At 34.2% G+C, this 16,022-nt stretch overlaps 1 protein-coding gene across 1 annotated transcript; it reads left to right on the top strand.

Annotated features, from left to right (window-relative positions):
- Window positions 1-4,881: 4,881 nt before the first annotated feature.
- On the top strand, window positions 4,882-9,538 carry LOC107762483 (serine carboxypeptidase-like 40). Its single transcript, XM_075244158.1, has 8 exons — window positions 4,882-5,312; window positions 5,751-5,858; window positions 5,956-6,230; window positions 7,592-7,846; window positions 8,095-8,213; window positions 8,676-8,768; window positions 8,908-9,013; window positions 9,188-9,538. The coding sequence occupies exons 1-8, from the start codon at window positions 4,922-4,924 to the stop codon at window positions 9,338-9,340; spliced, it is 1,500 nt and encodes a 499-aa protein (XP_075100259.1). The 5' UTR covers window positions 4,882-4,921; the 3' UTR covers window positions 9,341-9,538.
- The last annotated feature ends 6,484 nt before the right edge of the window (window positions 9,539-16,022 follow it).

Here is a 16,022-nt window from a genome sequence, read left to right as displayed (position 1 = left end):
TCTTTTTATTTGCTTAAGTGTATCAATTAAACTCATATCTTCTAATTGTACTATTTTTCTTAATAGTTTTAATTCAGAAAATAAATCAAAACCGTCAATATCGAATTTATTATTATGCTTTAAGGAACATTCAAGATTAAGGTAATATTTTTTCAAATTTTCAACACCTAGTGATCTTAATTTTTACTGCCAAATAGAAAACCAAAAATATTTTCATATGCTTCGAATTGTTCAAATCTATTTTGAAGTGAAAAAATAGCCTTGTCTATTATATATAAAAGTAATCAATTCTAAAGGAGCCTTCGAAAGATTTTGAGATTTCATTATCAACATTCGCATCAAATTGTTACATTCTATATATGACATGTTTCTTACGAAATTTGGGTTCGATATTCATTTCAAGTGCAATTTCTTTGGTAGAAATCATAGCAATTGCAAATTCTTCTTCTCTATATTTGTTAAAAAAAGAAATCAAACTTTTTTACTTTACATAACTCTTTTTAAAACTTATATATAGTCTATTAGGTGTAACAAAAAATGAGGGACTCACAAATATGAGGCCTAAAACGGTTGCTTTATGGAAGAGCCGACCCCGGATATATGAGTAATAAAGAATGTTCTTACTCTTAGAGGTTGCATCAATTTGATTTCCTTTTTGAGTATTTCTATTAATTAACAGAGAATCAATTTGAAGGTCTGTAATTTAGATGTTTTAGCCTAAGACAAATTCCTCGGGAATATGCCCGATGTTGTCTGACTAGTTTCCAACTGACTGGATTTGAATTTGGGCCATTAACTGCAGTATATAGGCTCCTGGGCTGGGTGTCGGCCTTCAGGATTTTGTGGAAGGAATTAGCCTATTTGCAAAGCGCAGCCACCCTTTCTAAATTAAAATCACCTTTGTTGATAGCTTGAATTAGTGATTTCAAATTTTGAATATGAAAAGTGAGTTTAAATCAAGTGACTCTTGAATTCCAACATATAGAAGCGAATTGAAATCAAGTGTTTGTTGTAAAAACTTCAAAATATTAGGGATGAAGACCGGCTATATAGACTAGAGGAAGAAGGATATTAGAGAAATATATAAGATGCCTGAAGTTCATGCAAAAATATCTATTGTCTAAAGTTACTTTGGCAAACCAAACTTCAAATGTCTGAGCTTTAAACTCCCGCGTTTGAAGTTGATTGATATAAAGCGGCTAAACTTTAAAAATTACAAACTTCGACGGTTGCCTTTATGGGGGCTTCAAATCGACATGCATATTAATGAACATATGAGTTTTTTAATTAACTTTGAAGTGTAAAGTTTTAAATTTAAATATAGATGAAAATTTCTATTTCATGATAAGGTCGTGTAATTGATATCATATTTTTGGTTTTTACCCATAGAAATTTTTACACAAGGCACAAAAAATGGTTAGAAATAATTGGGATTCTGCTGGATTCTTTCTCGTATAATTAAATTAAGGGAAAATAACAGCTCTTAAAATAATAGCTGAAAATATATATATATTTTTTTGTATATATATATACGTTATGTAAGTTATATATAAAAATTATATAAATTTTATATATTTTTTCGGCTACTAACTGTAAATAATTTCTAGCGCGGACTAAAAGTGAAAAAAGTCCTATAATCAAAACCTGACATGTAACAAATTGAAACTATTTGCAAAAATAGAAGGAACTGCATATGGTTACAAATAATTAGGATTCCGCTGGATTCTTTTCGTTATAATCAGAGCACGTAAATTGTCATTTACTTTGGGATCGGCATTTTGTGTTCCAACTTCCAACTTATTTTCTGGCTTTTGAGTTTTGCCTTAACTCATTGAAATCTAATTTATGCAAGAATAAAGTGAAGAGTGGAACAAAATTGAAATATAAAGCAAGGAAGTTAAATTAAAGAAACGGCTTAGATAATGAAGGATGATCTAGGTAAATAGCCACTTATTAGGTCATCAATTAGAGTTTAGCTATATTTTAAATTATATTGGTAAAATAGGCACTTATTAATACGATAATATAAGTCTAGACGAAAATAACCCTATCTAAAATACAGAACAACTTCAGGAACAACTACTAGATTTTGAATGACCTGAAGCAGTTGTTCTCAATTGTTGAAGTATAATGTGAATTCAAAAACCATGAATCCTTCCTGGATTTTTCTGAATTTTGTACTAGTAAAAATTTAAAAAACCAGTAATTTTTCCAGAATTTTATACTTAAAAGGTTAAAAGTTGCTGAAGTATAATGTGAATTCAAAAACTATGAATCATTCTTAAATTTTTCTACATTCTGTACTAGTAAAGGTTATAGAGGCTTATTGTAGGAACTTTGTCTGGTCTGGGACTAGCACAATCACAAGGAAAATACTGGTAGCATGGGAAAGAGTATGCTCTCCAAAGTCCATGGGAGGATTAAACCTAATCAACATCAAATTGTGAAATAAAGCTGTTGTGACAAAAACATGTTGGGACCTTGCTCACAATATGAAATTCGGAATTTCATACCCTCAGGACAAGATTTACAATCATTACTTACATCAAACTATGGATTAGATGGGTACATGCATACTATATAAGAGGTGCAGACATTCCTCAACAAGCCTGTTGGATCATAAGGAAGATAATGGAAGCTAGAGAGGATCTAAAGCTAATACAAAATGATGGATCAACAAAGAAAAGTATCACTAGCTTGATATATAAGCAGCTACTACCCAACAATACCAGAGTGCCTTGGAAATGTCTCATGTATAGGAATAATGCTCGACTTAAAACCAAAATAATTATGTGGCAGAGATTACAAGGTAAATTGCTGATCACTGATAGACTCATAAGATGGGGAATGAATGTAGAAGTAAAATGCAGTCTTTGTCAATCACAAGATGAATCAAGAGATCACCTGCTAGCAAGATGTGAATATTGGAGCCACCATCTAGAATGGGCTATCAAAAGTGCAAAAGGGAGATCACCACAAGCTCAAATATTCAAGATGACGTATGCGGAATGTCTCTATGCCATATGGATGGAGAAAAATCATAGAATTTTTGAGAAGAACAGTAGAAATAGAGAAATAGTTGCAAGAGAGATAGCAGAGATATGCCATGTCAGAGCAGCACCACGAGTCCAAACCATCATGCATAGCCTTCAATTTTAGTAGATAGTTTGTAGTTTATGATGTATAGATTTTGTCTTTAGGCGTTTTTTTATATAGATAGCTGATTGAGTTAGTCGAGCTATGATTTTGTAAAGATTTACACTGGTGATTAATAAAAAAGTTAGTTACCAAAAAAACAAAGATTCAAAAATTTGATAATTTCTATGGCTTTTTTATTTAAAGGTTAAAAGTTGTTAAAATATAATGTGACTTCAAAAATCATGAATTCTTCATGGATTTTTTTTTGAATTTTGCACAAGTAAAGATTTAAAACTAGGCATCGTTCATGAAGTTTGAATTTTCAAAATTGCTGAAGTACGCTATGAATTCAAAAATTAGGAATTTTTCCTAAATTTTGCACTAATAAAAGTCCAAAAATCAGGAATAGTTCTTGAATTTTGCAATAGTAAAGGTTCAAACACTAAGAATCGTTCCTAGATTTGAAATTTGAGCAATTTTTTGAATATCAGCATAGTTTATTGGGATTTCGCTTGTCAAAGTTTCGAAATCCAGTACTGGAATTCTGTTCCTTATTTTAGTTGAGGGGAAACATGTCAATTTAATCGAATAAGTGACTACTTTACCATTACAATTTAAAATATAAGATGAACTCTAGTAGCCGCCCCAAAAAGTGACCAATCCAACTAATTTTTTCGATAATTAATGAAAGAAAGAAGAAAATTCATATAAATTGACAACGAAGTTAAATTATAGAAACAATATTCTACCAAAATAATGAAGCCATTTTAGGTTTCTCTTGCACCAAAACCAATTATTGATGTTTTTATAGAGCAGAGGAAGACAAAAATTATCCAGCCAATGACAGATCAATTTTTGTTTTTGATTGTAGCTCTCCTTTTATGGTGTCTACATTCATTTGGGTTTGTTATCCTTATTTTTTTTTTCCAGGATATAATCCAGGCCTCTCCCTGTCAAAAACAAACTCAACCAAAATTTGAAAAGGAATCATCTTTTGAAACAAACTCTAACGAATGGTATCCTAACCACCTCCTTATTCTACTATTCGCAATCCTTTTTTAACACTACTACTTTTCCTCTACACCACCCATACCTTTTACACACAACACGACGCTTATTTCCTTTGCTGACCCCATCTCACCAAATAATTAATATATTTGGCTTTATTAAATTACACAAGGAAATGTTAAAAAGAGTAATTTGCACCCCAAAGACAGAGAATATTATCAAGTTTACACGATAAGTAATATCTTACTAGTGACAAGAGATAATAGGGTTTTAGCAAAATAAATGGAAAATGGGAAGATGGATTGATAATCAGATGCTTGTGTAATTAATAATTTACAGCTTGAAATTGCAAGGATTAATAAACAGACTTTAAGTTATATAGTGTGACAGTTCCAATACAATGTAATTAATTTTACATGTTATAGCAGATTAAAGTATAAGGTTTTTAGTAGGTTATCAATTAATATTTATAATATAGATTTATCTTATTGTATATATAAAAAACTCTCACTTTAATTTATCGTCCTTTCCCATTTTTATATCCGGTCTAACCCTATTCAAAATTCTTTTAGGATAAACATTCTATCTTTAATTATTGGATTAAGTGATCCATTCTTTCCGTACCCGGGAAGAAAGTTCACCAACACCCTCAATTATTATTATTATTATTATTATTATTATTATTATTATTATATACTTGAATTATTATATATAAAACCCAATAAAGGCTCCTCTCTTTTCTACACTGAAAAAAAACAAGTAGTCGATCTTACTAATGGAGACATTGAAGACCACCACGTCTCTTCTTTTATTGACTCTCTTTCTTTCAAGCACTAGTGTCACTCAAATCTTTGGAGTGAAGACACAAAGTGAAGCCCTTGGCCAATTTTACAAGGCTAAGTTTAGACACAATTCCAACATTGACAAAAGCCATTTTACTCATGATCAAGATCTCAAATATCTTCATAATAAAAAAACTGTACATGTGGTTTCTCAAAAAGAGAATGACAAGATTCAGAAACTTCCTGGCCAACCTCCAGTAAGGTTTGAGCAGTATGGTGGATATGTTACAGTTGATCAATCTGCTGGAAGAGCTTTCTATTATTACTTTGTTGAAGCTCAACGTTCTAACAACTCTTTGCCTCTTCTTCTTTGGCTTAATGGAGGTAAATTATCTAAGTATTTACTAACTACATACTGGTAATTAATATTTTTACAGTACTAGTGTAATTAGCATGTTAGTTATTATTTTTACTAGCTTATTAATTACGTTTACAAAACTTAATCTCCTAATCTAAAACTTAAATTTGAAGTTATTACTTACCTAACAATTATGTTAAAATGTCTAAATAGGTCATCGTCAAATTTTTTCAACCCCCCCGAATTTTGTGTTTAAGTTATGTGCTTTACACATTCAGTTCAATTATTGGTAATTAGAGATTAATCTCTATGATAAACATTAGTTTGTAACATAATAAAAATGGTAAAAATACACTAATCGAGAAAAATCTTTATGTTGTTTGCTATATAGCTTAATAATTTTAATTTCAGACAATAAGGATTTATTGTTTATTGTTTGATTAAACCTTATTTCATTTTTGTAGGTCCAGGATGTTCTTCTCTTGCATATGGAGCCTTTCAAGAACTTGGACCATTTAGAGTAAACAGTGATGGCAAAACACTTCACAAAAATAAATTTGCATGGAATCATGGTAAATTTCAAAACTATTTTCCTTTTCACCCAACTGAATTAATTAAAGATTATTGTTATCTCTCTAACTTATAAATTTTTTTTTAAAATATCATTAGCTGCCAATGTGTTATTCTTGGAGTCTCCAGCAGGAGTAGGTTTTTCCTACTCTAACACATCATCTGATGTTAAGATAGGTGGAGATAGAAAAACAGCTAAAGATAATTATAAGTTCTTAGTAAATTGGCTGGAAAGATTTCCTGAATACAAAGATAGAGATTTTTACATATCTGGAGAGAGTTATGCTGGTCATTATGTACCTCAATTGGCACATACCATTCTATACCACAACAACAAGGCAAACAAGACTATCATTAATCTTAAAGGAATCTTGGTCAGTCTCTTAATTCTTCTCAAATTTAATTCCATATAATTATATAACCTTTGTATACCTTTTTTTTTTTTTTGTTTTTTGTTTTTGTTTTTGTTGTCTTTGTGCTGAAATATATAAAATTAGCTAGATCTGGATCTTACTAAAAATAAAAAAATTTCCTGAACATGGAGTAATAATTGAGATTTAGAAAAAATGTAAGAGTATGGAAGTTTCAGAGATGAGGACAACTCTTGTTAGGAGTTAGAGCACATGACCAAGTTAGCATCAATCACATGGCCATATTATTCCGCATGGCCATATTTTTGTTCTTTGACAGCAATGACCAAGGTAGCATCACATGTTACAGGCTCCACAATATTAGTTTATCCAATAGCCATTTTGTCATATATATATATATATATTGGTAATTACATAACATATGGGATTCAAGCAATTTTGTCTATAAAATTTACATATATACAGTTTAGTAATTACATAATGTACGGATTGATATGAGATTCAAGGTACAAAATTCACTGCTTTTGTCTCAAGTTAGAAGTAAGATAATTTTGATCGTTAAAATATAATCTGACCATCAAACTTCTAAAATATCTGATTATAGTGATAATATTGTAGTTTTTTTTTTGGGGGGGAGCTCTGCTCCTATTATTTCTATATATATATTTTGGAGCTCTGCTCCTATTATTTCGCACAAGTAAAGAACTTTTGGTAAGAATAATTTTTAAATTAAGTTGGTTAATCTAAGCAAGGAAGTCGAATTAGGTCATTTAATTTGAAGTGGGAAAAGAAGAATAGCAGGCCAAACTACCATATTCAACGAGTAAATGGAATTAAGCAAAACAAATTTTAAAAAAACTATGAAGTTTGCTTGCTAAAGCTCACAAAGACAATGACATAACAACTCTTTTCTGTTGCTTATTCTATTAAAAAAAAAATTGTTTATTACCAATAACAGTTAGCTTGGACAGAATGGTTGCTTCCTAAAGATATATTTTACCATAAACTGCATGTCAAAGAACTTTAAGTCAAAATAATTACAGATCATACAGCTGTAAACTGCTTAGCTACACTTAATTAATATTTGTGTAGTAAGTAAAAAGATTGAATAAGTATTATGGTTGTTAAGTAATAGTAGTGAAGTATGAATAGTCCCAATATAAATGTTTAGATATTGACAGTATGAAGTTAATTATCATTTATATATTCACAAAATGTTTTATTGTCAACATGATATATTTTGTCGAGTTTTCAATTACTGTCTGGATCATTATATAACTCCTAAGTACGTAGAAAGTTTCTAATTATGTCATTTGGTTTTATAACTTGATTGTAATTAAGTAGTTATTGTCCTCGCGCGGCAGATTGGTAATGCAGTGATTAATGATGAGACGGATACGAGAGGAATGTATGAATATTTTGCAAGTCATGCCCTGATTTCTGATGAACTTGAAGCTCAAATCCAGAAACAATGCAAGTTCACAGAGAGTTCAGAATCAGACGAGTGCAAATTGGCAGGAAGTAAAGCTGAATATAATACTGACCCCATTGATATCTACAACATATACGCTCCACTCTGCCATAATACCAATCTCACTGCCAAGCCCAAGAAGCCTTCTGTAAGTCATAGCATATATATAATAATTTTGAAGACTTAAATTTAACTAGGCAATATTTATTTATAGCATGAAAAGGGAATTAAATAATGGATTTAGGTTATATTAATCCACTGACAGTGTATGAGATTTTTACAGTGGTCAATGTAATATGACTTGTTATAGTAGGTTTACCTTCAAAATGAAGTTACTCATAATATATGTACTTACTTATTATTGATATTATTATTATTATTCACAATGCAATGCAGTTAGTGATCGATCCATGTAGTGACTATTACACAATTGCCTACATGAATAGGCCTGATGTTCAGAATGCTCTCCATGCCAATGTCACCAACATTAAATATTCAAATTGGCAGCCATGCAGGTATTTTCAAAGAATTTACCCATGTTTATCTACTCCTTTAGTTCTAGAAAATATTTCGTTTTAGTCAAAAAAAAATAATGCAAATTAGAAGCATTATTTATAAGATGAATAGAACGCATACGCAAGTATGAGTTTATTTCTCCACATTTCTTCTTCAATTACTTTACAATTGCCCCAGTGGAATAGTTGAAGCACCTCAAATTGGTGCGGATACCATAAAAATATTCTTGTTTGTATCGGTTGTTGACTTGATAACCGAGATGTGAACTTGACTTCATGGTTTCGGTGCTCACTTTGAAAGAAGTTTGCTTAGTGGCTACTTGTGCATATTCTTGTCTGTTAAAAGAAATATAAATTTACAACTGATCAAAATGTTCTTATTTAAAGTTATTATTGATTCCAATTAAATTTATGATATTATTAAGGTATTAATTAAACTGAAACTATCTTTAAAAAATGCAGTGATGTCCTAACAAATTGGACAGACAGCTCATCAACCGTTATTCCTCTTCTCAGAGAGTTTATGGCAAATGGACTTCGAGTGTGGATATTCAGGTGACCACCTTAATTATCCTCCAGTATCCATTTTCTTTAGTTTGGCTTTTTTTTTTTTTTTTTTTTTTTATATCTTCTTATTTTATGTGTTTGGTTATTTAGTAATTACAACTTTATTATGTTAAAAAAAAAATTGCAGCGGTGACACTGATGGAAGAGTGCCTGTTACTTCAACCAAGAATTCTATTAAGATAATGAAGCTTCCTATCAAAACTGCGTGGCACCCCTGGTACCTCAGTGCAGAGGTAATCATATTATTAGCCTCTAAATTTGTTTCCATTTTATAATATAGGAGTATGAATATGCTATATATATAATATATATATTCCTGTTTGGATAATACTCATTTCATTGGAGTTAGAAAAAAACACGACCATTACTTTTAAATTAATCTTATTTATGAGTTGTTTAAAATGTAGGTTGGTGGATATACACAAGTATACAAAGGAGATATGACATTTGCAACAGTACGAGGGGCAGGACATCAAGTACCAAGTTATGAAGCAGCTAGATCCCTTTCACTTGTCATGCATTTTCTTGCTGGAACTGACCTCCCCGATAAACACACTTAACTACTTTTCTAGTCAATATATATTCCTTTAAGTTACTTTATTCGTTTCATGCATTTATGGGTTCAGGTTTAAACATAATGTGGCATTCCTTCTTCTATTTTTCTTTTCTCGAAATAATCTCTAGTATTTAATTTTTAGTACAGTTACATTTCTCTATAACGATCATCCTTTATAACATCACTTCATTATGACGATCAAGTTTTCTTTGGAATTAATTTTTCCGTTATGTTATAATCAGGATTTTTTATAAGCGGTGTCCCATTTAAAGAAATGAACAAACAAACCATTATAACGGCATCTTACTACAAAACAATTCAAGTACATAGCTACTGCAACTCTCCTCGACAAGTTTTCATTTTCTGAAATGTATCCATAATAGTCTCATTAGAAACATTGCTAAATACATCTTTTTCTATATAAGACACCAAACAACCACTCAAAAGCTTGACGAGCGCAAAACACCACTTAAAATTATGCTCGCTATCAAATATAGTATAGTATAATATCGTATCTATAGGAATTGGAGTAAAATAGTATTCTTGTAGTTTCTAGCTTGATAGCTATCCAAGATGATCAACAATTGAGTTTTACATAATTAATACTAAAATTATGTCATGACCCGGATTTTCCACTGTCGGGATCGTGATGACGCCTAACTTTTCAGAATGCTAGGCAAGCCAACAGATAAAGATTTAATACGCTAACCACTATCCAAATCAGTAAATAACAGTAATTAAACCAAAACAGAGTAAAGAAGTGCGAAAATCCAAGTACTAATACACGACTACCCAAGATATGGTGTTACAATCCTCGAATTAAAAGAAAACAGAAAAACTAGGATAACAGGAAGGGGACTGCAGGATCTGCGAACGCTGGCAGATCTACCTTGGGTCTCCTATTGGACTGAAGGCAGCAACTCACTCGGGTCAGCACGGTCCGGTACCGAAATTTGCACAGAAAGTGCAGAGTGTTGTATCAGTACAACTGACCCCATGTATTGGTTGTAGACATGTAATTTTTGACCCTCCCCGAGTTTTTACTCATTTTAGCTTTTAGATATTTAGTTTAGGCCTAATATCGCTATTTTACCTAGTTTTAACTATTTTACTTTATTTTGTCACAAAAATAAAAATTACAAAAATATTTTCTTTTATTTAAGTTATTGATATTTTATCTTGTTACTTTTAGTTTATCTACCTTACATAAAATTTAAAAATACAAAGATAGTTACACTTTATTTTCAAGGATATTAGTGTTTTGGGTAGTAGTATTATCTTAATTTTGCAATGATTTTAATCTAATCTTGTTATTATTTTAGTTTGACATTTGAAAAATATAAAAAATAGTTTCATATTTTTTATATAATATATAATTTAGTTTAATTAATTAGAGTGAGTTTTGCAATATGTAGTATATTTAGCTTATATTAAAAGGTATTTAGCTAAGGTTTGGACATTTTCTTTTAGTCCAATTTTAAAACCCAAATATGAAGCCCAAGACCTACCATTTAACCCATCAGCTCTTTTTAATTAAATCCTAGCCATTCACTCCCTTTCATCCAATGGTCAAAACTAATCCCCATCCATATATATCTACCTAATTAAACCTAAAACCCTGGGGGGAAAAGAAACCAGCCGCCCACCCTAGATACTTCATCTCCATCTTCAACCCCCCAAACCTTAGAACACAAAAAGAAGCCGCCGCCGACTATCCCACATAGCCGCCGGCCACCCCCTCACCTCTCCACCAGGCGCACACCCCTACCCCTTTACCATTCTGCCACCCAAACCCAGCGACCTAGCCGCTGACCTCATCCTGTCACCCAACGACCCCCTCCCTCAAAGATCTCTCAACTCCTCTCCTCTTTCAACACCATCAAGAGGACCCCCAGCCGTCACCCTATCCAAAAAGACCTAGATCTAACCCTAATGGCCCCTTAGCCTAAGAGTCGTCACCTCCAGTGATTGAACCTCCTGCCGCCAGAGCCGCAGCAGCCCCAACCCGCCGACGCCTCCCCCTTCAGTCTAAAAACCAGCCTTCCACACCACCCTTCAGCCTCCAGCCACATGCCACCAAGCTCGCCGGACGTCCAGCAACAATCTTCAACAACGAGCCGCCTACCCCTAAGACTACGGCTGGCGCACACAACTTTCCCAAAAATCAATCTTCATTCCTTAACTTGAAACTGTGATTTTCCTCCAACAAAGAGACAAAACCAAGAACCCTAGGCATATATCCAATTCGCCACAAATAGCAATTTTATTTGTTACCAAAAAGTTCTTGTGACCATACTTTTTCTTCATAGAAAGACCAGTACACTCCAAAAGAAAATTAAGAGTACATCGTTGCAGCTGTTCCCATGTTTTAGAGATGAAAGTCGGTGGCTTTAACACAAGGGAATGGACTGTATAAGTGGAGTATTCCGGCGAAATTGGAGGCGTGATCGAGGCAGTGAGGTTTTCCGATTAAGGTGTCCATTCACGGTTTGCCGTCTCCGATTGAAGGCTCCTGCTTGGTCGAATTAGACATCAAAGGTACATTCACGCTTCTCTAACTTGAAATCTTTTAATTGCTTTATTTTGATAGTGAATTTGATTTATGAAACTCTCTGTTATCTTATTTTGTTCTAGATTAATGGTTGATTTGTCTTCCCTGCTTAATCTATTTGATGTCAAGAATGGATTTACTTACTAAGCAATTAAGGTGGTTGAACAGTTAACGAGTTAAAGGGGCATTGGGGTTTGAGGTACTGAAAATTGAAAAAAGGATTTGAGCCATGTGGTTTGTTGGGGATTAAACTTCATGGTATTTGGGCTTCGTATGATTTCAATTGTTATTATTATATTCTATTGAGTCGACAGTAGTATGCTTAGGTCCATCATCACCTGAGTAGGCAAACTTTAGGATTTTTGTTAGTTTTAAGGTGAGAGGTCGTTCCTTTAGTTAAATTCATCTGGGGAATGCACCGAAGGATTTGTATATATTTTATTCTGGGAAATGCCCCGTAGTATTCTGTAATTGGAGGCTAAAAGTAGAACTTGTAGTGTTTTATTCTTGTTTTATTTTTCTTTATTAGGCGGGGACGACCTCGAGCCTCTTATGTGTTAATTTTCCCATTTCTGTATTTATTACCTCAATTCGAATATTTTAAAAACCAACTTGATCATGTACGCAACCGTACTAGTTACGGGACTCGGGGAGTACCTAACACCTTCTCCCCAAGTCAAATGAACCCTCTTACCCAAATCTCTGGTGCGGACTTAGTTTTGGAGTCTAAAGTGTTTTAAAGGAAAAATCATTTTTAAAAATGGTGACCTGACACACCGAAATCAATGTCAGGTGGCGACTCTGAAATATCTTTTGAAACACAATCCTTTGTCACTTTCAGAATTGAAAACCCTTTTGAGCTTTACAAATCTTTTTATTTATTTAAGAGAGTTAGTGAGGTTGTAAAAAATGGGTGTGACACTGGTAAGTGCCGAGCCTAACCTCGGCGAAGTAGTGACGAGGCTAGGACAAGACACATATATAAACCTGTACAGTTAAGCAATATACGAGCATAATAACAGATAATAGAAACTAAACACATACTAACGGGAGGGAAAAAAATATGCTGATGGGAGTACAAGATCATGAGAATAGAATAGTAAAGAAACACAACAAAACAAGTGCATGGCATCATCCTTCGTACTTTTACTCTCATCCTCACCATAACAAATGAAAGGAACAATGAAATGTATTAAATGACACGACATCACTCTTCGTGCTTTACGCTCTTACTCACATAGTAATAAATATGAAATGGCACGACATCACCCTTCGTGCTTTATACTCTTCCTCACATAATAATAATATGCAATGACACGGCATCACCCTTCGTGATTTACACTCTTCCGCACCCAAACAACAAAACAATAATAACCGGGCAATAGAATTATCAATAACAAGCCCCATTTCAATATTTAGTTTCTCAACATCAACCTCAACTTTGAGTCAATACTTAACCAATCTCAAATTCCAATAAAACATGATAAGAGTTGCTCAACATGAAGAATAACCAGTTTAAGCATGAACACATACGAATAAAGAATACAACAATCATAAAAATAAGACTCACTCGTATGCTATGACCCGACAACAACATATAGGTACTCGTCACCTCACCTGTACGTTGTACTCAACAACCAAACACATAGCAAATAGACAACAATACCTAATCCCTAAAGCTAAGGTTAGCCACAACACTTACCTCGTCCAACGACCAATTCAAAGCTTAATTACCGCTTTTCCTCTAGATCCCACCTCCAATCCACTTGTATCTGGTCATAATTAACTTAATAATATCAATTATCGCTAAAGAAATCAATTCCAATGCACAATTATAAGTTTACCAATATTTTCCTCAAAAAGTCAAAAACTGACCCCAAGCCCGCTTGGTCAAAACTCGAGGTTCGAACCAAAATCCATTCAACCCCGAGCCCAAATATGTAATTAGTTTCGAAATCCGACCCCAAATCGAGGTCTAAATTCTCAAATTTGCAAAATCCCCAATTCTCCCAAAATCCCTAATTCTACCATGAATGAACAAGATTTAGGGCTAGAAATCTAATAGGTGTTGATAAAAATTGAAGGAAGTGAGTTGAAGAACACAAACCTATGAATTGGTATTGAAATCCCTTTTAAAAAATCGCCCTAGGTCGAGTTATAGTGAAGAAGATATGAAAATTTGACCCTTTCCCGTTTTGGTTCTGTTTTTAAAACAGTGGACATGCCATATTCGCGTTCACGAGAGGCCTGCCGCATTCGCGAAGCTTTGGCCCTATTAGCCTACGCATTCGCGAGTAAACCATCGCGTTCGCGAAGGAATATCCCCCCAGCCTCCGTATTCACGATCCAAGTGCCGCATTTGCGATGAGTTAACTTCCCCTACCTCAAGTCCCATGCGTCGCGTTCGCGGTAGACGGGTCGTATTCGCGAAGGGTAAAGCCACTGTTGCTCCGCGTTCACGACCTGTCCTTCACATTCGTGAAGAACAAATTCCCCCTGCCCCTTTTTACCTTTCGCGTTCGCGATACTACCTACGCGAACACGAAGAAGGGCATATCAGAACAACTGCTGCAGCAAAATACCAGATTTTCCTAAGTCTAAAACATCCCGTAGCCTATCCGAAACTCATCTGAGCCTTCGGGGCTCCAAACCAAACATGCACACAAGTCTTAAAATATCATACGAACTTGCTCACGCGATCAAATCGCCAAAATAACACCTAAAACTATAAATTTAGCACCAAATTGCATGAAATTTTCAAGAAAGCTCAAAACTTCTATTTTCTTAACCAAAGGTCCGAATCACGTTAAATCAGTTCCGTTTCTCACCAAATTTTACAAATAAGGTATAAATATCATAACAGACCTATACCGGGCTTCAGAACCACAATACGGACCCGGTATCAACAAGATCAATTATTAACCAAATTCTTAAAACCTTTATAATTTCAGTTTTACAATTTTCATCAAAAATTCATTTCTCGGGCTAGGGACCCCGGAATTCGATTCCGGGCATATGCCCAGGTCCTATATTTTACTACAGACCCACTGGGACTGTCAGAATATGGGTCAGGATCCGTTTACTCAAAACATTGACTGAAGTCAACAAAATCAACTTTTTAGGCCAAAAATTATTATTTCCTCAGTTTTTCACATAAAAGCTTTCCGGATAAATGCCCGAACTGTGCACACAAATCGAGGAGGAATAAAATGAGGTTTTGAAGGCCTCAAAACACCAAATTGGGTTCTAAAACACAAGATGACCTTTCAGATCATCACATTCTCCACCTCTAAAACATCCATTCATCTCGAATGAACATAGAAAAGTACCTGAGCTAGTGAAAAGATGGGGATATCTGCTCCACATATCGGACTCAGACTCGGACTCCCATGTAGTTGCCTTAACAGACTGACCTCTCTACTACACATGAACCGAAGGATAACTCTTCGATCTCAACTAACGAACCTTCCTGTCTAAAATAGCTACCAGCTCCTCCTCGTAGGTCAAATCCTTGTCCAGCTGGACAGTGTTGAAATCTAATACGTGGGATGGATCGCCGTGATACTTCCGAAGCATGGACACATGAAACATTGGATGTACCGCTGATAAACCCGATGGCAACGCGAGTCTGTAGTCCACCTCCCCCACTCGATCAAGGATCTCAAAAGGCCCGATGAACCTAGGGCTTAACTTGCCCTTCTTTCCAAACTGCATCACACCCTTCATGGGTGACACCCAAAGCAACACTCTCTCTCCGACTATGAATGCCATGTCACGAACCTTATAGTCGGCATAACTCTTTTGCCTGGACTGAGCTGTACGAAGTCTATCTTGAATGATCTTAACCTTATTCAAGGCATCTTGTACTAAATCTGTACCCAATAACTGAATCTCCCCTGGCTCAAACCACCCAACCAAAGATTGATATCGTCTACCATATAATGCCTCATAGGGAGCAATCTGGATGCTCGACTGATAACTATTGTTGTCGGCAAACTCTACTAACAGCAAGAACTGATACCAAGAACCTCCAAAGTCAATAACACATGCGCGAATCATATCCTCCAAGATTTGAATTGTACGCTCGGACTGTCCGTCCGTCTGAGGATAATGTTGTGCTCAACTCGACCCACGT

The sequence above is a fragment of the Nicotiana tabacum genome, chromosome 22 (genome assembly GCF_000715075.1).
Source record: "Nicotiana tabacum cultivar K326 chromosome 22, ASM71507v2, whole genome shotgun sequence".
Classification (NCBI taxonomy): Eukaryota; Viridiplantae; Streptophyta; class Magnoliopsida; order Solanales; family Solanaceae; genus Nicotiana; species Nicotiana tabacum.
This window is presented reverse-complemented; position numbering and strand designations above follow the sequence as displayed.

Excerpts from the sequence above, each read along its gene's own strand:
- LOC107762483 (XM_075244158.1), top strand. The coding sequence starts at position 4,922 with ATGGAGACATTGAAGACCACCACGTCTCTTCTTTTATTGACTCTCTTT. Across the intron at positions 5,313-5,750 it reads TCTTCTTTGGCTTAATGGAG|GTCCAGGATGTTCTTCTCTT; the intron begins GTAAATTATCTA and ends TCATTTTTGTAG. Across the intron at positions 9,014-9,187 it reads CCTGGTACCTCAGTGCAGAG|GTTGGTGGATATACACAAGT; the intron begins GTAATCATATTA and ends TTTAAAATGTAG.